The 26,270-nt window shown below is 34.8% G+C and overlaps 2 protein-coding genes and 1 long non-coding RNA gene across 3 annotated transcripts; 2 read left to right on the top strand and 1 right to left on the bottom strand.

Annotated features, from left to right (window-relative positions):
- The first annotated feature begins 5,301 nt into the window (after positions 1-5,301).
- LOC142171380 (uncharacterized) lies at positions 5,302-6,151 on the top strand. The gene is made up of 3 exons (XR_012700941.1): positions 5,302-5,404; positions 5,500-5,663; positions 5,745-6,151. It is a non-coding gene; the product is annotated as an uncharacterized LOC142171380 (long non-coding RNA).
- A 230-nt stretch (positions 6,152-6,381) lies between these two features.
- LOC107794914 (uncharacterized) lies at positions 6,382-9,780 on the bottom strand. The gene is made up of 4 exons (XM_016617474.2): positions 8,388-9,780; positions 7,311-8,307; positions 6,818-7,243; positions 6,382-6,745 (listed from the first exon to the last, which is right to left on the bottom strand). The coding sequence occupies exons 2-4, from the start codon at positions 7,440-7,442 to the stop codon at positions 6,539-6,541; spliced, it is 765 nt and encodes a 254-aa protein (XP_016472960.2). The 5' UTR covers positions 7,443-8,307; positions 8,388-9,780; the 3' UTR covers positions 6,382-6,538.
- Positions 9,781-24,604: 14,824 nt separating this feature from the next.
- LOC107794915 (uncharacterized) lies at positions 24,605-25,811 on the top strand. Its single transcript, XM_016617475.2, has one exon. The coding sequence runs from the start codon at positions 24,708-24,710 to the stop codon at positions 25,623-25,625; it is 918 nt and encodes a 305-aa protein (XP_016472961.2). The 5' UTR covers positions 24,605-24,707; the 3' UTR covers positions 25,626-25,811.
- Positions 25,812-26,270: the final 459 nt, after the last annotated feature.

The raw sequence follows: 26,270 nt of genomic DNA, 5'->3' as shown, positions 1-26,270 counted from the left end.
TTTCTTCTATCTACCCAAACAAAATACATGATCTTAAAATATAACAACAACAACAAATCCTTGACACGAGGAAAAATAGAGTTTAGGGAGAAAAGAGTACACAGACCTTACTCTATCTTAATGTAGAAAGATTGTTTCTAATAAACTCTCGACATGGGGAAAGATAAAAATAAAGCAGTAGCAAGAAACAATAATAAGAACAAGATAACAAGGACTTTTTTTCTTCTCTTTTTTCTGTTTTTCTCCCACCATTCAAGGGGAAGTCAGATGTGATTCCTTATTTCAATTCTGACTTCTTTTTCCGACATAGGCAAATGGTATTGCTAGTTTGGAAGATTGTACTTTCTCACGGCATTAAATCAAATTGTATATCAATGAAATGCGTGAAAATCTTAAAAAATTTAGCGTTCAAATCTAAGTTGAGACCACAACTAGGGGTGGTATGTGGGTCGGGCCTGATCCTAAGTGGGCTTCGCGGGTCCAGTCCTAAGTGGTCCGGTCCTAAGTGGGCTGGTCCTAGGCGGGTCGGTCCTAAGCGGTCCTGGGCTTCGCGGGCTTTTCGTTGGAAATGATCCGGGACCGGAACCACGAACTAGCGGTCCAATGTTAAGTGGGCCGGTCTCGGGCCTAAGCGGGCCCAAACGGTCCTAGGTGGGCCCAACGAAAATTTTTTATTTTTTAAATTATTTTTATACAAGTTAGAGAAAAAAAATGGTAATAAAAATATCTAAGGCAATTCCTAGTAAATTATATTATAGAATTGTCACCTAAATTTTTTAATTCAAATTTAAAGACAAAAATATTGTAAAGAGATATTCAAAGCAATGCGTTATAATATATATACTATACTATACTATACTATATATACATCTTAAGATATATAAGCTATATTCGATTTACTTTATATACATCTTAAGATTTATACATTAATATTCGATTTATATACTATATATACATCTTAAGATATATATATATATATTTATATACTATCGAATATGGCTTAAGATATATATCTCTCTCTCTCTATATATATATATATACTATACTATATATACATATATATATATATATATATATATATCTTAAGCCATATTCGATAGTATATAAATATATATATATATATATCTTAAGATGTATATATAGTATAGTATAGTATATATATATATATATATATATATAGAGAGAGATATTTATATACTATCGAATATGGCTTAAGATATATATCTATCTATCTCTCTCTCTCTCTCTCTATATATATATATATATATATATATATATACTAAATATACATCTTACTATATTAAGATGTATATATAGTATATCGTAAGATGTATACTATCGAATATGGCTTATATACTATGTATATAGTAAGATGTATATATATATATATATATATATATATATATCTTAAGCCATATTCGATAGTATATAAATATATATATCGAATATAGCTTATATATATACTATACTATATTATATATAGTATAGTATATATATAAGCTATATTCGATATATATATTTATATACTATCGAATATGGCTTAAGATATATATATATATATATATATATATATATATATATATACTATACTAAACATAATTGAATTTTTACTTATTTTTACTAAACATATTTTTAGGGAATAAGCCGTCTTAATTAATCAAGTAAAGTAAATAAAACAAACAAAATTATAATATTAAAACTTAAGAGTTGGAACGAGTTTACCGAATTGACAAACAACTTGTTGAAAAATAATTATCGTTGAAGACTTGAAGACTTCAATTCACCAACTTCACAATTTTGCACAAATTGTAACAATTAAGTAAGCAATTATAGAAGAATATTAGAGAGAAATTGATGATTTCGTGAGAAAAATGAAAGAATGAGGGGGTATTTATAGTTGAAAATAGGGAAAAAGTGTAATTATAAAAAGTTTGGGGTTAAAACAAAATTTGGGGGGTTAAACGGCTATTTTGGCAGACCAAACGGCTAGTTTTTAAATGGCCAAACGGTCAATTTTTATTTTTTTAAAAAAATTATCCGTTGGGCCCGTTTAGGACCGCTTGAACCGGTCCACTTCTGAGCGGGTCCCGGTCTCGCGGGCCTCCCCTATGAGACCGGCCCACCACCCTACGTTCCCGGTCCTATCCGGTTAGGACCGTTTAGGCCCACCGCCCATATGGGCTTGCGGTCCTGGGCCGGTCCCGGTCCTAACCGGCCCACTAGCCACCTCTAACCACAACAAACAAAAAAATGCTGAGTGGTTTTTTTTATTGCTTAAGCCTGAGTGCACAAAGTAGGGGTGTACTTGGACTGGGTTGGTTCAGATTTTATCAAAACCAAATCAAACCAATTATATCTGTTTGGATTGGTTCGATTTTGTCGAATTTTTCGGGTTTTTTTGTTACATGAATATTATTTCAATCTTGCATTATTAAAGTTATAGATAAAATTTTGATAAGTGAATATATGTTTACTAAAAATTAAAAAACATATAACAAAAAAATGATCTATTAAAGTGATCTTATGGGAGAATTGTTTTTTTAGTAACACATAATAGTTTATTTTCTTAGTCGTCTACCAATAATTTTTTGTTGATGTACGCTTTGAGAGTTAACTAAATTTAATAATTAAACATAAAAATCAATATGATACCTAAATAATAATATGTTCTATGTAATTTTAGATTATCAAAATACCACTTCAAATTCGAAAAACATATAATAAATCTTGACATATGAATATGAAAGAACAAAGAGATGATTGACACGTTTCAATAACACATAATAAGAAAGTGATATAATATATTATTTAAAGTAAATAAAAATGAATGCACTTTATAGTTCTATTAAATATTATATCCCATTAGAGGATCTCAAATATTTCTAGACATCTTTTAAATAAAATTCTATATAAAGTCTTAAAATTATATATTTATATATCAGTTTGGTTCGAATTTTTTATTCAATATCAAATCAAATCAAACCAAACTTAGTCGGGTTTTTTAATATGTTTGATTTGATTTTTCGATTTGATGCGATTTTCTGATTCTATTTAAGCAAAGTATAGATACGTGTGCTCACGAGAGATATTCGGTAGAATAATTGAAGCGCGTGCAAATTTATCCCGATACCACCACGATAAGAAAATCTAATTGTGCATACCACCACGATAAGAAAATCTAATTGTGCACACTGTTCGTCGATAATATCATAAAAAAAGTTTGTCAGTTTAGGTATCACTGCAAACGTCATCCACTGGACCAAATTCTAAAACTGGATCAAATGTGTAAAGAAATTAAAGTTTAATTTTTACACGCCTGCGTAAATGAAAAGCGTAAAATTTATTTTACTCTATCAGGTTTAAAAAATCAATTACTAATTATAAGAAAGTAATCTGTCACATCTCACTTGAAGTTAAATTGTACGAACAAATTTAGTTGGTGTTTGCACGTAGATTTAGTTGAAACTTGAATTATTATTTTTTTAAGATGAGATGAAAAATAATTTTTAGAAGTTAAAATTGTATTTAAACATACATTTTACTTGAGAAGAAGTTGAAGTTTTGTGAGTACAAAACATCAAAAACTTAAAAAAACTTGTCTAAACCATTTTTTTTCAAACATGAAATATTAATCTTCAAAAACTGCTCAATAACTCACCTTTTATCACCAGACCATGTTTTAAAAATATTTTTGAAAAAAAAGAAAAAACAATTATGATCAAACGGGAGATTACAGTATGGATATCTTTTACATGCCAATGTACCTTAAATCCAAGAGATTAAAGTTTGGAAATATCTGCTTTTATACAAGGTTTTCTTATTAGCTAAAAAATTCTAAATTGCAGAAACGTGGCCAAATCTATCTGAACCCACCAAAATACATAGTTATTCGCAGTTTCTTCTAACGCAAGGCATATAGACAATGACTTTCCATTAAAATACATCCAAAAATTCAACATCATCTCATCTGTCAGTTTTTTACAGATCAGTCCAAGATTCTACATCATCTCATCCGTCAACTTTCTAAATATAACACGCTTATCCGTAGGCAAATCAAGGATTTAAATTTAATGAATTCAATGTTTAAGATGTTGTCATATGACCACGAGATCACGAGTTCGAACCGTGAAAATAATCTCTTGTAAAAATGCAGGATAAAGTTGCGTACAATAGACCCTTATGGTCCGCCCCTTTCCCGGATTCCACACATAGCGGGAGCTTAGTACACCAGACTGCCCTTTAATGTGTAAGATTCTCATGATTGAACTTATTATACGATTAAATTATGGGTTCAGATCTATTATTTGTTGAGATTTTAATAAAAAAAATTTATATAAATATCTATATTTTATGTCAAAAGTTATGAATTCAGATGAAACCTAACTATAAGGCTACATTGCCCTTGCGCTTATCCTTGAGGGTTTGAGATATATTAGATTTGTCTGTTATTCAAAAAGTTCGGGTTTAGATCTTGAAAATAAAAATTGGTATAAAATACTTCTCTCTTTAATAGGTTCTACACGTTCAAATACAAATTTTTCGGCGGTCAAGTACCAAAAATCTTAGCTTCCGTTTGGCTATAATATTTTTTAATTTTTTTTCTAAATTTTTTGAAAGCATTGTTAGGTTATAAAAAGTAATCAGTTTTTGGGCAATTTTTGAAGATGAATTTTTCATGTTTTAAAAAGTGATTTAAACTAATTTTTCAAGTTTTGAAGTTTTCTACTCACAAAACATCAATTTCTCTTTAAGTAAAAATGCATGTCCAAATATAATTACAACTTCCAAATACTATTTTTCATCTCATCTTCAAAATTTATTTATTTATTTCAAATTTTAACCAAATCTATATCCAAAAGCTAGTTTAATATCAGGTATCAAATGATTATAAAAAAAGTTTGGGGTTTATAGAAGTTCTCTTTTACTTTGTTTAAAAGTTTGTATATCATTATGATATGTACCTCTACTCTGAAAAAATTGTTTACTTTCTTTTTTAAGGCAAATAATCGAAAATCAAGATGAAACATATCTAAATAAGAATATGAAATGAACAGAATTCATATAATCTTCGGGAAAATGCATAATTACTCCCCTCACATGTACCCAAAGTTCCAACTACACACTTTTTCTTTGCGAAATTTTTATACCCCCAAAACTTTGTTTACCTTAATTATTTAGACCTTTTGTGTTGAGCTGGACTGGAACGTGAACACACCGCCCCCAAGCGAGTAGTAAATTAAAGAAAAAGGCTTTAGCCTATACGAAATGGCCACGTGTCATTCTCAAAGCTGATTTGGAAGAGCTCTTCTTCTAAACATAAAACATTCTTCTTCCCCATTATACCAACCATTTTCAAGACTTTTGAAACTGGGTTTTGACTTCCAATTTTCTTTGGTTTGAAGAGGTAAGTGATTTTTTTGTGTAAATTCCTCCCTTTGACTCGTTTTTCTGTTAAGGATTTTTTAATTTCTTCCCCAATTTCTGTCTATGAAATCTTAGGGTTAGGAATGGCAAATACCAAGTTGAATAAATTGTGCATGGACGAAGATGATCCAATCCTCAATGCCAAAGTGCGATGCAAACATAGTATTTTGCTGCAAATGCAAACTTCTTGGTCATATCGGAATCCCGGAAGACGATTTTGGTCTTGTCCTCACTATGAGGTATGTGTTCATGTTCTAAGCCTATCGACTAATTTGAAAATTAATGTTGATTGGGTCGTTATTGTATTCTTTAAATTTCAGGTCACAAATTGCAAGTTTTTCAGATGGAGAGACAAGGAAAAAGTTGATAAAAGATCAAACTTTATTCTTTCAACATTGGTAACAAAATCAAAGAGTTAGAAGAAAATTACGACCGTCTAGGCCACAAATTGTGTATGTTAGCAGCTTAATCCAAGTTGGCAACTTGAAGAAAAATCAAATGGAGTTGCCATAGTAGCTGGTTGTTGTCGTAATATAAGAGCATTTTGGTTGTTGTCGTAATATAAGAGCATTTTGGTTGTTGTCGTAATAAAAGATCATTTTGGTATTGATGTCAGATAGGGTAAGTTAGATGTGGTTTGGTTGTCTACTTCATTTTGGTATTTTAATGAAACATCATTTTGGTATTGTATTAGAATGAAACATCATTTTGGTATCATGGTATCATTTTCTATTGACAAATCTGCTCTTGTTGCTGTTTGAGCAAATTTTGGCAAAAGAAAAAAAGAAGCCTCTTGGCAGCAGTTGGTTAGCACACTGCTCACGACTTCAGAACATCTAAACCAATTGCATATGAAGAAAACTACTATAATTTCCAACAAATTACTTCAACGGTACATTTGAATACCAATAATCTAATAACAAAACATTAGTTTCCAACATGACACTTTCAGTACTATTTCATACACAACACATTTGTTTTCAACAACACAAACAATAGTACATTTGAATACCAATGTTCCATAATTCTAACAACACTTCAAAAATTTCAGCAGCTTCATAACAACAAAAACACCATTCTAGATAGAACTAAAAACAATAGGGCCCTATCAACACTATAATTTCCATGGTTCTTTTGGCTGTGAATCAGCATTCCTTGATTTGTCTCTAATTTCTTGAAGCCTTTTTGTTGTAATTGCTTGTTTTCCTTTCCACTTCAGTCCACTTGTTGGTTTGAAACCAATACCACCAGTAACAACAGCTGATCTTGTAATCTTTATTGATGATCTAGTGGATACTATTCTGCTACTTGGCAGCCCAGGCTATACAAAAAATAGTTTAATTAGTTTAAGGTACATAAAGATAATAGCAGAACTGATTGCATCAACACTTACATTAATAGCTGTGAAGCCATTCTTAGCCTGAAACACACTCATTCCCATCAGTCTTGGCATTTTATATGGTGATGAACTAGGTGCAGCATATACAATATCAGATGCAATTGGAGCTGAATATGAAAACCAACTTTCAAGTGAATGATGTGTTGTGGACCTTCCTCCCCTTCCTCTTCCTCTTCCCCTGCCTCCAGTTGTTGATAAAATTCCAGCAGCAGCAGAAGTATTAACTACTGTATCAGGAGGTGCAGAACTAGGAGCAGAATAGGTAAACCAACTGCCAAGTGAAGAAGTTGATGGAAATTCAACACCAACAGATGCACTTAGTGCAGTATCAGGTGCATTAGCAGCAGATGCATTAGTTGTTTTCCTTAGTCTACCTCTTCCTCTTTTTACAGTAGGTTCATCTTCATTAGTACTTGATTTCTGAAAAAAAAAACATGTTAGATAGTGAACTAAATTTAAAAGAAATTGATACAAAATAGAACATTACCTTTGGTCTGCTTCTTCCCTTTCCGGAAACTGATGGTTTTGCAGCAGCTGTTGATGAACCAGCACCAAGTCTATCACTCTTTGGACACCCTCTTTTGTTGTGACCCCTCTCATGACAGAGGCTACATGTCATTGCAAGACCATTTTAAGCAATTTACCCGACTTCTTAGTTTCATTTGCCTCTTTCCTTCTAACCTTTTTTGGTCTGCCAGGCATACTTTTGACAACTGGTGGTGCAACAGAAGGGTTGGTAGATTCAGGCCACATTGCCATATTACTCAATGGTTGAATGAAATTAGAATAAGTTAACAAGTATGTCTCCTTGTTGTAGCAGCTATCAATGAAATCAGTTGGTTCAACATTGTCATAATACATTGCACATATGGCGTGTGGATATGGTATCCCCTTTAGCATCCAAGATCTGCAACTACAAACCTTCTTACTAAGGCACACGGTATGTTGTTTACCATCATTCGTTACTTCATATCATGTTTGTCCATTAAACTCAATGGTACATCTCATTGATTTTTCAATATTGTCCTCCAATATCTTTAAGGCCATTGGAGAGATGGTGCTGCTCCATGTATTTGCAAATGCCCTTAACTTGCCTATTCTGGTCATCATCTTGATTATAATCTCTTCAAGCATGCTAATAATAGTCTTGTGCCTTGCTGCCAAGATCCAGGTATTAAAACTCTCTGACATATTATTATCCACTACATCATACTTGACTTCACAGTTAAAATACACCTTGCACCAATACCCCTTGTCATAGTACAATAGATCATCCACTATGTTCTTACCAAGCATTGACAGTGTTTTCAGATAATTGTTTAAATTCTGCTTCATAAGTGCTTCTAGCACATTTCCAGAATAAGTTCCTCCTTTGAAGCCCTCTCCATTTCTTTGACCAATTAGCTAAGATGTGTCTAACACACACCCTTTGTTCACAAGCTGGAAAGAATTCCTTAATTGCTGAATCCAATCCTTGTAAATTACTGTTACATGAATGATAAGTCAGTTTTAAAGAAAGAAAGTGAAGCTAATGAAACACAAAGTTACAGTTGCTGAAATATACCTTTTGCATGTCAGTGATCAAATGAAGCATGTGCCATCACCTAATCCCAAGTCTTCCTTCAGCAAAGTTAAGAACCATGACCATGTAGTTTTCTTCTCATATTCAACTACTGCCCAAGCAAGTGAAAGCATTTGATTATTACCATTCTTAGCCACAACAACTAGTAGTTGCCCCCTGCTTACACCCTTCAGGAAACAACCATCGAAGCCTTTGCATTTTTTACACCACAAGAATGCATTTTTCAGTGCCTTAAAACAGATGTAAAAGCTTACAAACACTGGCCTCCCAAGTTTATCAGGTTCACCAAGCTTCACAACACAAGTGCTCCCAAGGTTGGTCCTTAACAACTCATCCCTGTAAACAAGAATTCTACCAAACTTCACATTATGATCACCCATTATTTGCTGCAGTACTTTAGCTCTTGCTCTCGTGGCTATGGTTTTACCAACATGAACTTTGAATTTCTTCTTAATTAATTCTTGCAACGTGAATACTCTTATGTTTGGTTGTTCAGTTATTCTATCTTTAAAGGCCTTGGCCAAGAGTTTAGAATTGCACAAATAATTTCTGGAGGCCCTCTCACACTTGTGAACTGGATTGTAAGTCCTTATAACAAAATTATTACTTACACTATCCAAGCTTACAAACAAAAGCCAATTGCAGTTATCCTTGGTGCACCTCACCCTGAATCTAGTTGGCTCATTTACATGCTTTTCAATCAGAACTCTTTTTTGTAGTGCATACCTAGTTACTGCATCTCTAAAGTCATCAACACTCTCAAAGCTCATACCCAACTGCCATACAATCTTTTTACATGTTTTATCAAACTTCACACTCTTTGTAGATGTAGATCTCCTTTTTGGTAGCTTTACCTTCCTGTCCCCATCTTCATCCCAACATTCATTTTCATCAGTTTCAAAGCTACAAGCATCGGAACTTGGATAATATGGTTCATCACCACCTAGCCCTCCTTCTACACATGTTTTACATGTTTCAGTCTCATCAAAAACAAGATCTAGCCCAGCATCACCACATGGTACATCTTTAGTATCAACAACAACTTTCTCCTTTCTTTTTCTCCTTTGAAATGACGTACTTTCCTTCCTAATCTCTATGTACTCCTCATGTACATCACTGCCATAATCATCCCCCCAAAAAAGTCACTGTCTTCAGAATAATCACTATCTTCAGTTGATTCATCAGACCCATCTTCATTTGAGTAATCTTCAGTTTGAGAAGATTCTGGATTTGAAAGAGCAGTTGTGTATGCTGGATCAACAATTGGATCTGCATGAGCAGTGTGTGGAGGAGCAGCAGTGTTTGGAGGAGTAGCAGCAGTGATTGAAGGAGCAACAACAGTGTTTGAAGGAGCAACAGTGTTTGAATGAGCAACAGAACAATTAAAAGTAGACCCTTTATTAAAAGGTGAACAAGATTCCTTTTCAGGCATGTGCACATATACTTCCAAAACAGCCCTGTGTTGTAAAGACTTGCCAATTGCTAAAAGAGCCTTGTCATTTTCAATATCTACTAAAATGCCACAATTATGTGGCTGGATACTAAATTTACAACTTGAGTTGTACCCTAATTCTTTAATATAATCCTTCAACTCAAAATATGATAGGGTATCCACATCAACATTCAAATATTCACTCATTACCCCACCAACATATTTCGGTTTCCCATTTCAAAACTCTAAGACCTCACCATGATATAATCTTAAAGTAATTAAAGCAAACTCACTCATTCCTATATGCAAACAAAGCAAAATAATTGTCGATAAAACCAAATTCAGCAGAATTCCACAAACTATAGATACTAGTACCGTAAAAATACTTATTTGCTAAAAACCAAAACTTTTCACTTTGAACCCATGCACAATCAAATTGTAACAACCTGACTTGTCGTTTTAAGAAATTACGCCTCGTCCAGTGACTTAAGGTCTCGAGAAACTTCACAATATGTATTATGACCCACGTGTGTGGTCGAGTTTGGTTTTCGGAAGATTCAGAATTTAATTTAAAGAAAAATTCTCATTTTGAAGCTTAAATGAAAAGAGTTGACCGGGGAGTTGACTTTTGAGCAAACGACCCCGGAATGGAATTTCGATGATGGCAATAGCTTCGCATGATGATTCTAGACTTAGGTGTATGTTCGAATTGAGATTTGGAAGTCCGTAGGACAATTCGACATATTTTGGCGAAAGTTGGAAAATATAAGATTTTTGAAAAAGTCCGACCGAAGGGTGAATTTTTGATAACGAGGTCGGATTTGGATTCCGGAAATGGGAATAGCTCCCTTACAATAATTATGACTTGTGTGCAAAATTTGAAGTCATTCCGGATTGATTTGATACGTTTCGGCGCAAAATATAGAAGTTGAAAGATTTGAAAACTTATAATCCGATTCGATGCGCGATTCGTAATTTCGGCGTTGTTTGATGTGGTTTGAAGCCTCGACTAAGTTCGTATTGTATTTTGGGACATGTTGGTATAATTGGTTGAGGTCCCGGGGGCCTCGGGCGAGTTTCGGATGGTTAAACGGACCAAAATCGGACTTGAAGGTCTGTTGGAAATCTGCCACTGGTTTCATCGCATCTACGATGAAATTGATTGCAGATGCGACATCGCAAGTGCGAGATTTAGGCCGCAGAAGTGAAAGGGAAAGGCCTGTGCAGTGGTCGCAGGTGTGAAGAAAATCCCGCACCTGCCGAAGCGCAGAAGCGGGCAGAGAAGGCGCAGAAGCGGAGGGGCATCGCAGGTGCGCATGAGGCATCGCAGAAGCGATTCCCGCAGAAGCGGAAAAACTTCCGCAAATGTGATGATCGATTGGGCAGTGGCCTTCGCATAAACGAGATTTCGCTCGCAAAAGCGAGCACGCAGGTGCGAAAATTAGTCCGCAGGTGCGAAACTGGGCAGAATATTAAGGACCAAAAATGATCATTTCGATTTTTGGGCGATTTTGGAGTAGTTCTTCAAGACTTCGACTTGGGTAAGTGCTTTATATCCTAAAGTGATTATATTTCATGAATCTATAATTATATTCATTGTTTAGTTCGGATTTAAATGGAAAAATCAATATTTTAAAAAAATCTTCCAAAAAACGAAAATTTAAGATTTGGAGGTTGAGTTGTTATTGGAATTCAATAAAATTGGTATGGTTGAACTCGTATCGGAATGGGTGTTCGGATTTTATGAAAATTATGTTGGGTTCCGAGAGACGGGTCCTGCGTTGACTTTTTGGAACAAAATTTTAAGTCGACGTATTATTATACGAAATTGTTTCCGATGAATTTTTATGAAGTTATACAATTAACTTGGATAGATTTGAGCTGTCCGGAGGCCAATTCAAGCAAGAAGGCTATTTTGGAATATCTGCTTAACTTCAAAAAGGTAAGTGTCTTGCTTAACCTCAAGTGGGGGAATTACCCCTTAGGCATTGAGTCTTATGTGCCATTTGTGAAATGTGAAAAGCCGTGTACGCGAGGTGACGAGTACGTACTCGGGCTTATACGTGCAAAATTCATTGAAATAAAGTCTTAGGCATTATTGCGTAGTAAATGAAGAAATTATGGAAAATTATTAAATCATAAGTTTGCCATGCCTAAATCCTTATTGTTGAATTTATTTTTATATGATAATTTGATGTGATTGTTACTTTAAATATTTGTGAAATTTCGTGAGTATTGTTGGTTTAATATTTCTTGAAAATTAATTCCAATACGAATCTTCTTATGAAAATAATTAATTTAAGTGAGCTTAAGAATAAGTGTTAATATAATTATCTAAATTTTCATTAAATGAAGGTTTTGCTTTATGCTGAGTAATTCCTATCTCAATTGATTATTTTTGGGTGTTATCTCAATTAATTGTGGTCATTGGACAAATTGTGATATGAATTGATTTTATTATATCGTCGTGTTAATTTTCCGTGTAAATTGTTGTGTTGTGTGAGTTACTATTTTGGGGGAGATAAGGGTAGCATTTCACCGTTGATGTTATGTGGGTATAAGGGTGGCATTTCCTTGTTGTTGTGTTTGTTGGAATATTGTCTGAGCGGAGCGATAAGGGTGGATATAGAAGCGATAAAGGTGGCAACAGGAGCGATAAGGGTGGCTATTGATATTGTCTGGGCGGAGCGATAAGGGTGGCTATAAGAGTGATAAAGATCACAATAGGAGCGATAAAGGTGGCTATTGTGAGGGACGATATGTGATGATGTGGGGTTGTGGTGTTGATAATTTTCATGTGATGTTGTGATTTTCTTGTGTTTATTTCTATACCTTGTGCAACTTGTCTTATTGTTGGTAAATTGATAATAATCTGATTTATATTGAAATTGAAAGCCTGTGGCTATTGCCAGGCGGATTATAAAATGAAATGTGGGCACGAGGTGCCGTGAGTAAATAATGAGAATATTTGGCACATGAATTGTCCGTGCAGTTGTGATATAAAATGAGGGCATGAGGTGTCGAAAAAATATGATGCTTTAATTATGGGCACGAGGTGCCATGGAAATATGAAAATGGGTTGAGACCCGTATTTACGAAAAATATGAAAATGGGCTGAGACCCGTATTTTTATGATTATGAAATGAGGTGTCACATGGTGACTTTTTTTTTATTGAAAGAATTATATTCAAAATATTTATTTGGAAGGATTTTTACTTAGAAAGTATTATATGAAAGATATTTATTTGAGGAAATTATATTTGAAAAGATTTATTGAAAGAATTATATTTGAAAAATAATTATTTGAGAAAATTATATTTGAAAGAGAGTAAACTGGAAGAATTATATGTGAAAGACATTTATTTGAAGGACTTGATTTAATTGGGTGTACTTGTGTTTATTAATTTTTGAGTGATATTAATAGTATTCTTGTTGTCTGCTGTGCATATTACTGGTTGTTCCATGTTGTCCTATTGTTATTTGTTTTCTGTTATTTTGTATATTATATTGCACAGGTTATTAGACTATTGAGTGTCTTGACTATACCTCGTCTCTACTCCATTGAGGTTAGTCTTGATACTTACTGGGTACCGGCCGTGGCGTACTCATACTACACTTCTGCACATTTTGTGCAGAGCCAGTTATTGAAGATATCGGACTTGAGCAGAGTTAAAGCGCGATCATAAGGATTCAAGATAGAGCTGCTTGGCCGTCGCAGTCCCTTGGAGTCTTTTCATTTCATTGTACTGTTAATTTGTAATCAAACAGTATTGTATATTCGGTCCTCGTGATTATTCCCTGTATTCAGTTAGAGTTCGTGACTCAGTACTACCAGTCTTGGGAGGTTGTGTATTGTAATTATTTCCGCTGTTAGATTTTAATTCAAAAATAATGGCTTCAAAATGTAATAGAAATCGGCTTACCTAGTCTTAGAGACTAGGTGCCATCACGACGCATGTGGTGGGATTTTGTGTCGTGACAAGTTGGTATCAGACCTCTAGGTTCATAGGTTCTACGAGTCACGAACGAGTCTAGTAGAGTCTTGCGGATCGGTACAGAGACGTCTGTATTTATTTTTGAGAGGCTACATAACTGTTAGAAAATTTCCATTTCTTTCATTCACGTGGTGCGGAATTTGTTGAATTTGGAATTTGAACCTTTGTATCTCCATTCTCTCACAGATGGTGAGGACACGTGCTAGTGGGTTAGCTGAGCAGGCATCCGCACATACTGTTAGGGCTGCAAGAGCCCGGGGCCGAGATAGAGGTTGAGGAAGGGCACGTGCTGCGACTAGAGCACCTGTCAGAACAACAATTGAGGAGCCACTAGTAGCTCCAGTTGGGGGACAGGTATCAGAAGCACCTGTTGTTACCCCAGTACTTTAGGAGACTTTAGCACAGTTCCTGAGTATGTTTGGTACATTAACTCAGGCGGGATTGATCTCTGTTGCACCAAACATTCCACAGATTGGGGGAGTAGCTCAGACTCCTATCACAACTCCAGAGCAGCAGGTTCACGTTGGTCAAGTTCCAGGTGTAGTACCAGTACAACCTGTTATTCCGGTTTGGCCTGAGGTCAGGCCCGAGGCATCAGAAGAAGAACAAAAGAGACTTGAAAGATTTAAGAAATATGATCCACCAACTTTCAGTGGCACAGCTACAGATGATGCCCAAGGATTTCTGGAAAGTTGTCACCGTATTCTCCTCACCATGGGTATTGTGGAAGTGAGCGAAGTTTCCTTTAATATATTTCAACTGTCAGGCGCAGCGTATCGGTGGTGGCAAATCTATGAAGAAGGTAGAACAGTCGATGTCACACCACCAACTTGGGCTCAATTTTCGGGAATGTTCTTGAAAGAGTTTGTTCCCAGACTCTCAGAGATGTGTGGCGCACCGAGTTTGAACGGTTGCGTCAGGACACCATGACAAGTGTCAGAATATACTATCAGGTTCAGTGAGTTAGCCCGTCATGCACCTATCTTAGTTCCGACAATCAGAGAACTGGTCCGCAGATTTATTGAGGGGCTCGATTATGATATTAAAATATGTATGGCTCGAGAATTGCAAACTGATACTCCATTTCAACAAGTAGTGGAGATTGCAAGAAAGATTGAGGGTGTTTTAGGCGAGGAAAGGGAGTCTACATAGGCCAAAAGGTCTCGAAGATCTGGAGGGTTCAGTGGGTTTTACTCTTCAGCTAGAACCCATTATAGCGGAGGCTCGAGCAGTCGGTCAGCTCAGTCCGCACATTAGATTACTCGGAGTGCTCCAGTTTACAGTACACCACCGACATGAGATTCTTACAGTGGTTATTCCAATTATCCGGCACAGACTCAGTACGAGCAGCCACGACCTCAAAGGGGTTGTTGTGAGTGTGGTGATACTAGGCATATCATGAGATATTGTCCCAGACTTAGGAGGAGTAGATTTCATCAGAACACTCCAGCTACAAGCTTTATACCAGTCGATACTCCACGTGCATAGTCAGCTAGAGGTGGAGGACAGGCGGGTAGTGGGCGCCTAAGAGGTGGAGGCCCGATTCGTTGATTTAATCACTATGATTTGGCTGAGGCCAATACACCAGATGGTGTCGTTACAGGTACGATCTTGATTTTTATTATAAAAGAATATTTTCCTTAATTTGATTCGGTTCTGAATATTGAGGTGAGTCCTCATATTATGCTCCACTTATGGGTGAGATTCGTAAATTTGTAACCCACCTATATGTTATCCCTATTGGGAGATTTGAAGGTGTGAGCCCGTGTCTGTCATTTTATTTTTGGTACACCATTGAGGGCTATAAGCCCAAAAGTAATTTTTATTATTCATTACAGTGGGTTTAATGTGTTTCGGAATAATTGATTCCAATTTTTATGAATTATATGCCCTACCGGTAGGAGAGTTCATTATATGTTGTGAAAATTGTTTATGAAATATATTGAAAAGAAGAAAGAAACGAAATTGAAAATTTAAGTTGGCACAATGTGCAAAATACTTGTGATTCGGAGTTGAGGACGAGATACTCGCATTTTTACATGATGTGAAATATTTAAACCGGGCTGCAAGCCGCGATGGAAGTTATGTAAGGACGAGGTCCTTGTGGTGAAATATTTATGAGTTTAAAATTTTCCCTTTGTGAAATTTAATTGTACAATAGTATTAATAGAGAGTCATGCATGTTAGGCTTATTTGATAAATTCTTGTATATTTTTTTTTCTGTGCATATTCAGCCATTTTGGTACTGTAAATATTGAGTTTTAACCTATGAGATGAGTGTCCATGTGGCGTTAAATGTGACTCATTAATCCGAGCAAGCAATCATGAGGTCTCACATTCTGTTGTAAGTGTTGTGAAAATTCGAAATAAGGTGATGGTTAATATGAGATTAATTGATGATGCTGGAATTAATTATGAACAACTTTTAAGACCAGAGATATGGTGATGAGCATACATATGATGTGCTTCATGTCCTGATATCATTATGATAATGCAGTGCTTGTAATGCTGAAATTGGTGTTATTGATATATACCTTGTGGTATTGTGTTGGGTTGTGGATGTGTTGTTAGGAGTTATTTTGGTGTTACTCTGGCAGGTGGATAGACCCAATTACAGGGAAGAATTTGCCGAAATTTCTGAAAACAATTTGGGAGTTAGTAAAATTTGAAGGACTAGGAATTGCTAAGGAAGAGATAAATATGTTATGCGTTTGAGGGCGAATGATCCTAAGCGGGGGAAGAATGTAACACCCCAGAATTCTTTTTGAAGTACTTCAACACTATCAAGAAAATTGATGTGTGCGTAGGCACGAGTTGCTATAGCCAGTTGAGACTAATACCATGTGTTGGTTTAAATAAAAATTAGACCTTTTAAATGTTTTGAGTGTATGAAATTTGATCTTAAAGCTTACAAATATGGATAAAAGAAATAAACTCAAATGAGATGATGTTGTCACGCTTATCTCAAATGCGGTAGCGTGGAATCAACCGTGAGTATATGTGTAAAAGTAAAATCATCAATTTGGTATCTCAGAATAATTCTTAGAACGTTCGAGGACGAACGTTTGTTTAAGAGGTGGAGAATGTAACGACCCGACTATTCGTTTTAAGAAATTACGCCTCGTCTAGTGACTTAAGGTCTCGCGAAATTTCACAATATGTATTACGACCCACATGTGTGGTCGAGTTTGATTTTCGTAAGATTCGGAATTTAATTTAAAGAAAAATTCTCATTTTGAAGCTTAAATGGAAAGAGTTGACCGGGGAGTTGACTTTTGAGCAAACGACCCCGGAATGGAATTTCAATGATGGAAATAGCTTCATATGATGATTTCGGACTTAGGCGTATGTTCGGATTTGGATTTGGAAGTCCGTAGGACAATTCAACATATTTTGGAGAAAGTTGAAAAATATAAAATTTTGACAAAGTCTAATCGAAGGGTGAATTTTTGATAACGAGGTCGGATTTCGATTCCGCAAATAGGAATAGCTCCCTTACGTCAATTATGACTTGTATGCAAAATTAGAAATCATTCCGAATTGATTTAATACGTTTCGACGCAAAATATAGAAGTTGAAAGATTTGAAAACTTATAATTCGATTCGATGCGCGATTCGTTATTCCGGCGTTGTTTGACGTGGTTTGAAGCCTCGACTAAGTTCGTATTGTATTTTGGGACATGTTGGTATGATTGGTTGAGGTCTCGGGGGCCTCGGGCGAGTTTCGGACGGTTAAACGGACCAAAATTGGACTTGAAGGTCTCTTGGAAATCTGCCACTGGTTTCATCGCATCTGCGATGAAATTGATCGCAGATGCGACATCGCAAATGCGAGATTTAGGCCGCAGAAGCGAAAGGGAAAGGCATGGGCAGTGGTCGCAGGTGCGAAGAAAATCCCGCACCTGCGGAAGCGCAGAAGCGGGCAAAGAATGCACAGAAACGGAGGGGCATCGCAGGTACGCGTGAGGCATCGCAGAAGCGGAAAAACTTCCGCAAATATGATGGTCGACTGGGGCAGTGGCCTTCGCATAAGCGAGATTTCGCTCGCAAAAGTGAGCACGCAGGTGCGAAAATTAGTCCGCAGGTGCAAAACTGGGCAGAATGTTAAGGACCAAAAATGGTCATTTCGCCATTTTTTGATTTATATTTTGGAGCTCGATTTTGGGCGATTTTGGAGGAGTTCTTCAAGACTTCGACTTGGGTAAGTGCTTTATATCCTAAAGTGATTATATTTCATGAATCTATAATTATATTCATCGTTTAGTTCAGATTTAAATGAAAAAATCAAGATTTTAAAAAAATCTTCCAAAAAACGAAAATTTAAGATTTGGAGGTCGAGTTGTTATTGGAATTCAATAAAATTGGTATGGTTGAACTCGTATCGGAATGTGTGTTCGGATTTCATGAAAATTATATCGGGTTCCGAGAGACGGATCTCGCGTTGACTTTTGTTGACTTTTTAGAATAAAGTTTTAAGTCGACGTATTATTATCCAGAATTATTTCCGATGAATTTTAATAAAGTTATACAATTAACTTGGATAGATTTGAGCTGTCCGGAGGCCAATTCAAGCAAGAAGGCTATTTTGGAATATCTGCCTAACTTCAAAAAGGTAAGTGTCTTGCTTAACCTCGAGTGAGGGAATTACCCCTTAGGCATTGAGTCTTATGTGCCATTTGTGAAATGTGAAAAGCCGTGTACGCGAGGTGACGAGTACGTACTCGAGCTTATACGTGCAAAATTCATTGAAATAAAGTCTTAAGCATTATTGCGTAGTTAATGGGAAAATTGTGAAAAATTATTAAATCATATGTTTGCCATGCCTAAATCCTTATTGTTGAATTTATTTTTATATGATAATTTGATGTGAGTGTTACTTGAAATATTTGTGAAATTTCGTGAGTATTGTTGGTTTAATATTTTTTGGAAATTAATTACAATATGAATCTTCTTATGCAAATAATTAATTTAAGTGAGCTTAAGAATAAATGTTAATATAATTATCTAAATTTATATTAAATGAAGGTTTTTCTTTATGCTGAGTAATTTCTATCTTAATTGATTGTTTTTGGGTGTTATATACATTGTGTGGAGCTTTGGGCTATTTGTTGTGAAATTAATTGATTTATCTTATATCTTTGGAATTTGGTTGTGGCCATTGGGCAAATTGTGATATGAATTGATTTTATTATATAGTCGTGTTAATTTTCCGTGTAAATTATTGTGTTGTGTGAGTTACTATTTTGGGGGAGATAAGTGTAGCATTTCACCGTTGATGTTATGTGGGTACAAGGGTGGCATTTCACTGTTGTTGTGTTTGTTGGAATATTGTCTGGGCGAAGCGATAAGGGTGGCTATTGATATTGTGTGGGCGGAGCGATAAGGATGGCTATAGGAGTGATAAGGGTGACAATTAGGAGCGATAAGGGTGGCTATTGTGAGGGACGATATGTGATGATGTGGGGTTGTGGTGTTGATAATTTTCATGTGATGTTGTGATTTTCTTGTGTTTATTTCTATACCTTATGCAACTTGTCTTGTTGTTGGCAAATTAATAATAATCTGATTTATGTTGAAATTGAGAGTCTGTGGCTATTGCAAGGCGGATTATAAAATAAAATGTGGTCACGAGGTGCCGTGTGTAAATAATAAGAATATTTGGCACATGAATTGTCCGTGCAGTTGTGATATGAAATGTTGGCACGAGATGCTGTGATGAAATGATAATGATAATTGGTGCGTGAATTGTCCGTGCAATTGTGATATGTAATGAGGGCATGAGGTGCCGGGAAAATATGATAATTTAATTATGGGCACGAGGTGCCGTGGAAATATGAAAATGGGCTGAGACCCGTGTTTACAAAAAAATATGAAAATGGGTTGAGACCCGTATTTTTATGATTATGAAATGAAGTGTCACATGGTGACTTTTTTTTAATTGAAAAAAATATATTCAAAATATTTATTTGGAAGGATTTTTACTTAGAAAGTATTATATGAAATAATTTTATTTGAAAGATATTTATTTGAGAAATTATATTTGAAAAGATTTATTGAAAGAATTATATTTGAAAAATAATTATTTGAGAAAATTATATTTGAAAGAGAGTTATCTGGAAGAATTATATGTGAAAGACATTTATTTGAAGGACTTGGTTTAATTGGGTGTATTTATGTTTATTAATTGTTGAGTGATACTAATGATATTCCTGTTGTCTGCTGTGCATATCACTGATTGTTCCATGTTGTCCTATTGTTATTTGTTTCGTGTTATTTTGTATATCATATTGCACAGGTTATTAGACTAGTGAGTGTCTTGACTGTACCTCGTCTCTACTCCATTGAGATTAGTCTTGATACTTACTGGGTACCGACCGTGGCGTACTCATATTACACTTCTGCACATTTTTTTGCAGAGCCAGGTATTGAAGATATCGGACTTGAGCAGAGTTAAAGCGCAATCATAAGGATTCAAGGTAGAGCTGCTTGGCCGTCGTAGTCCCTTGGAGTCTTTTCATTTCATTGTACTGTTAATTTGTAATCAAACAGTATTGTATATTCGGTCCTCGTGATCATTCCCTGTATTCAGTTAGAGTTCGTGACTCAGTACTACCAGTCTTGGGAGGTTGTGTATTGTAATTATTTTCGCTGTTAGATTTTAATTCAAAAAAAAAAATGGCTTCAAAATGTAATAGAAATAGGCTTACCTAGTCTTAGAGACTAGGTGTCATTACGACGCGTGTGGTGGGATTTTGGATCGTGACACAAATCTCCGAGGTTAACCTGCAGACAAGAAACCTCAAATTTATTCTGCCAATCGCAAAATCGCCATGGCTAAAAGTATTTAAAATCCCTAAACTAATACAAGTAATTAAAAGCAGTAAAGAACTAACCTTTGCTCTTAGATTGTGACGAATAAAAAGCTTAGCCTTCAAAATCGACACACGAAAAACCCTAGAACATTATTCTTGTTTAGCCTTCCAATATGACCTCCCCTTCCTTGAATTGAACCATTAAATATGGACTTTATACTTGTTTTCGATCTATTAGTATCCAATTGCAAGAGAACAAAGAATTTTTTTTAACTCTTGCTGATTTTGTTAAGGATCGAATAGGGAAGATGAGTGTGAAGAATTGGGAATTTTTTTAGGTCTGATCTGTTTTGTTTTAATGGCAAAGGTCCAAATATGCCCTTATACTATATGAAATTGAGCACATTTGTCCTTCGTTAATACTTTAGCTCAAATATACCCTTACCGTCACATAGTTGGTCCATATATGACCTTAGAGTTACATAGTTGGCCCATATATGCCCCTTTCGAAACAGAATTCTCCCAAACTAATTAGCTCTTTCTTTAATTGTATTAAAGTGTATTACGAACACTATTTCTTTTTTATTAGTACTTTTTTTTCTTTACCTTTCTCTTTTCTTTCTTCTTTTTTCCTTTCTTCTTTTTTTTTTTCTTTTTCTTTCTCCCTTATCCATTTCCTCCATTACTAATGTCTTCTCCATTTTTGTCACCAATTTCATTTGACAAAACTCATGAATTCCAATTACTAAGAAAATTCTCTCATAAGGTAATCAAGTTCCAATTTCACTGGCCCTCTAAATAAATGAAATTAAATTATTCCAAAAATTATGGTTTAAACTTTAAAATAATAAAAACATCTCAACCTTTAACAATACTCAAAAGACCAAAATATTTAAATTGTTTCCAGAAAGATAATTTAATGATTAAAAGCCTAGAGTTCAAGTTGTAGTGTTATAAATTTGAGTTGTTAGTCTTTTTTCAGCTGGACATTTTTTATTTTTTTTATTAACTATGTAGTTTAGGGGTGTACATGGAACGGGTTGGTTTGATTTTGATTTTTTATCAAAATCAAACCAAACCAATTATATCGGTTTGGATTGTTCGGTTTTGTTGGATTTTCGAATTTTTTGTTATATAAATATTATTTCAATCTTACTTTGTTAAATTTTTTAGAACTAAATATATGTTCAGTAAAAATTAAAAAATTGAAAAACATATGATCTATAAAAATATTTTTATGGGAGAATTTTCTTAATAATTGGAATTTATGAGTTTTGTCAAGTGAAATTGGTGATGAAAATGGAGAAGACATCAGTAAGGAGGAAATCAGATAAGGTTGAAAGAAAAAGGAAAATAAAAAGAGAAGAAAAGAAAAAAGAAGAAAGAAAAGAGAAAGGTAAAGAAAAAAAAGTACTAATAAAAAAGGAAATAGTGTTTGTAATATACTTTAATACAATTAACGAAAGAGCCAATTAATTTGGGTGGATTCCGTTTTGAAAAGGGCATATATGGGCCAACTGTGTAACTTTAAGGGCATATATGGACCAACTATATGACGATAAGGGCATATTTGAGCTAAAATATTAACGAATGATAAATGTGCTCAATTTCGTATAGTATAAGGGCATATTTGGACCTTTTCCGTTGTTTGAAACTAAAAATAAGAGGTAATAAAAAGATAAAAAGGGGAATGGGATGGGGGGCATCGTTTTTTTAATAAATGATGCGCGTGTCTACATCACTTGTATTTTAACTGGGGTACCAGTCCAGCTTAGCACAAAAGGTTCAAATAATTAAGGTAAAAAAAAGTTTAGGGGTACTAGGAATCCTGCAAAGAAAAAGTGTGTAGTTGAAAATTTGGGTATAGGTTAGGGGATAATTATATATTTTCCCTATAATCTTCACTAACTATCCTCGATATGAAATGTAATAGCAGTTGATGTTGGTACCAAAACTCCATAACAATTATAATTGATATCAGTTTGACACTCGTATTGAATTAATTGGAATATAAATGGAGTGACTAGGCTAGTAATGACTTATACAATTATTTTCAACTATTTTCAGATTGAGACGTTGGTTAGTAATGATTTTATATAATTAATTTCAACTAGTTTTAGACTTAAAGATTGGTTGCAAATGATTATAAACTCTTTCAGATAGAAATATACTTCATCTATTTCAAATTATGTATCTTGTTTTTACTGTTTTAAAAAGAATGTTAGTTTCTATATTTAATAAGTTTTAAATTTAAAAGTTCACACATTTACTTTTAATGATACTCCCTGTAAGAATATATGATATATTTAAGACCATAAGTGCAAAAGAATATTTTTATATGCTATAAGCACTTTACTCTAAACCTGCAAGATTTAAACTTATTTTTTAATTCTTAATTTCGTTTTCAGACAAGTTAAGATATAAAATGAAATGTTCAGAGAGAATAGTTATTATTGTTGTATTTATACACATCTACATCAAATATATTACTATCTTGTTTTGCACATAACTCTTAAGGAGCAAAACTAGAATATAATTTATCAGTTTGGTTAAACTCATTGAGTTTGATCCGAAATTTATATACGTATTAAAAAACTCATTAAATATATATAAAATATTAACTTAAATGAGGATCACATAAATTTTAAATTTCAATTCCTCCTCTATACCCTTTACCTTTCCACTTTCCACTTTCCAAAGAGGCACTGCAACCCCTCGTCCAAAACTTAACCTATTAACCATCGTCCAGTACATGAACCTAACCAACGTACAATAAACCACTTCTAATGACTTTTGTCTACACGTGCCATTCACGTGTTCAACAACGATTCACATGATTTAATAATATACGTGGACCAATCACAGCAGTCCATATCACCAGGTCATCTACGACAAGAATAATTCTGTGGCTCGCTTGGATATGCCCCTTCAATATTACCACCATATGCCCCACCTTTACTGGTATACAACCCAGTATATCCTTTTTCAGGTGTCAGTTCAGCTACCCTTTTTATCTCTTCAACAGCCTTTTAATTTCAAATTTAGTATTAATAATTATTTTATATTAGATATTATCTGAAAAGGTTAAGAGTGCAAAGATGTAGTCGAGACAGTGATTTAAACCTTAAAGTTAAAGAGTATATATAATTTCTTTTCTAAAAAATCTTCTCTCAGAAATTACTACAGGGGTTCAAATTTATTATTTTTAACCAAGATAAAAAAAAAATCACATCCACTCGATAATGATAAAGGAAATCATTACTTCTTTATTGGTAACATAAAGCCACACTTTCTATTATTCTAGGTGCTAAGGCTGGTTTGATTTTTCAACTATGCAAAAACTAATACAAAAGTTATTATCAAAACAACACCTTTTGATATTCTAGGTGCTGAGGCTGGTCGATTTTGAATTATTTGTGCAAAAATTATAATGCAACCTTTATTATACAGTAGATAATAATATATAAATAGTTTATAAAACCAGACTTTTCCTATTCTAGGACCTAGGTGCTGAGGATGGTTTGGCTTTTCAATCATCTATGCAAAAATCATAATATACAATTGTTATAAAATGATATATATTATATATGAATTATTATAAGACAACAGGTTACCTATTCTTGTTTTCCCACTTTTATATAAAAGCATATGCCTTTCAAGCTCTAATAGATATTTAAAAAGAAAGAGATAAATTGGTACTTGTACCAACATAAAGATAGTCAAATTATACTTACAAAGAGACATTTTTTTTGTATAAAATAAGTAACTACTATAAATCACATTGATATATCTAAAATATTTCAAAATTTATCGAAAAAATCTATAAATAAAGCAAAAAACTATTTGGCTCCATAGATAAAAATAGTAAATCATACTTTTTCGGAGGGAGCAGCTTCTTTCGAATATTCGCTATTGAGTTCCTATCTTTATGTCTTAAGTCTTAACCCCCTAAACAACCACCCCTCAACTTCTCCCCTATATATAACAACACGAAGCACGATCATCTTTTTTCTAAAATTAAAACAACATTAATTTATTTTCTTACCAAAATTTGAAGAACAAAATGTCTAGAACTAACAAAATGAAGAGAGTCACTGACCCGTTAGACGACAAAGTAAAGGCCCGAATCGTCGGCGGCTGCGATCTCCGGGAACTCGGTTACCTCAGCAGCGGCAGCGAACACAGCGCCGACGCCGATTTCGACTCCGCTTCAGTTTCCCCTAGCTTTTCCGATCTCGTTTTTGGCTTCCCCGATGATGTGGCTCTAAATCAGAGGCCGGAAAATGACTCCGAATCAGACGAGTCAGTACGCGAATCAGTTGATTTTGATGAAAACATGCCGCCGGTTATTTTTCAAAGCGATACGGATTTGTTTAGGAACATGCTGTGCTCTCACGTTTACAAGGCGGTGGAAGTTTTTTCGTGTTCGAAGTCGAATATTTTGCTATTTCGGAGGAATGTGATGATGTATTTGAGAGATTTAGGTTATAATGCTGCTATATGTAAAGCTAAATGGGAGAGCTCCGGCGGACTTACTGCCGGAAGCTACGAGTACATCGACGTTCTCCGATCGGATTCCAGTAACCGGCAAACTCGTTACTTCGTCGATTTGGATTTCGCGGCGGAGTTCGAGATCGCGAGGCCGACGCTCTTCTACGAGCGGTTATCTCAGTCGTTGCCGAAGGTTTTCGTCGGAAAAAGCGAGGAATTGAAGCATATACTGAGGACGATGAGCGACGCCGCTAGACGATCGTTGAAGATCAGAGGATTACATCTTCCGCCGTGGAGAAAACACCGTTTCATGCAGAACAAATGGCTCGGTCCGTACAAACGGACGGCGAATCTAATCCCGTCGGCGAACACTCCGTCGTTGTTGCCGCCATTGAAGCAGGCGTACTCCGTGAAGTGCCGATCTGTCGGCTTCGACTCCGCCGCCGTCAACGGCGGTCTCTGGTTTCCGGCGGTAACCCGGACTAGATGATAACAAAATTAATTTAATAAGTATGTTTAGCATTTCTTTTTAGAGTTGTCGTTTAGTGTTGAACAAAACGTTGTCGTTTTGTTACCATGTGAAACAGATAAAATGATTATCCACATTGTGTAACGCGGCAAATGCCCATTGTGTGCTCTTGTTTTGTTTATTTAGCAAAAGTTCCACGTGCTAACAGCTCAGAATCTAAGGACCGTTAGATTGGTGAAGTAAGATCGATCAACGGTCATAAATCTTTTGTCCATTATAATGATTATGATGGTGGAATATTATCTAATGGATTGATGGTCCCAAAGGATAAATTAATTTATCTAAGGATGTTAGATATACCCCACAGAAAAGAAGATATTTGATGAGGTTGACGTGGCAGTATTATTTGAGCATATTTTTAGTTTTTTAATGCATGACTAATGATATTAAAATCGAGGTTAAGAGATAGATGAATATTTTGTCTTTCATAATTGATGTTAAGATTTCAAATCCTATCAATTGCGTACTAATATTTCTTTTTTCTATTCTCCGTCCCTCTCCTCTCTCATGTAATTATAAAAACGATCTTAGAACCGTTAGATTGTGTAGTAGGACAGATCTAATGATCATTTATGTTGTTGTAACGACTATGATGGTGAAATATAT

This window comes from Nicotiana tabacum, chromosome 17, assembly GCF_000715075.1.
Source record: "Nicotiana tabacum cultivar K326 chromosome 17, ASM71507v2, whole genome shotgun sequence".
Taxonomy (NCBI): Eukaryota; Viridiplantae; Streptophyta; class Magnoliopsida; order Solanales; family Solanaceae; genus Nicotiana; species Nicotiana tabacum.
This window is presented reverse-complemented; position numbering and strand designations above follow the sequence as displayed.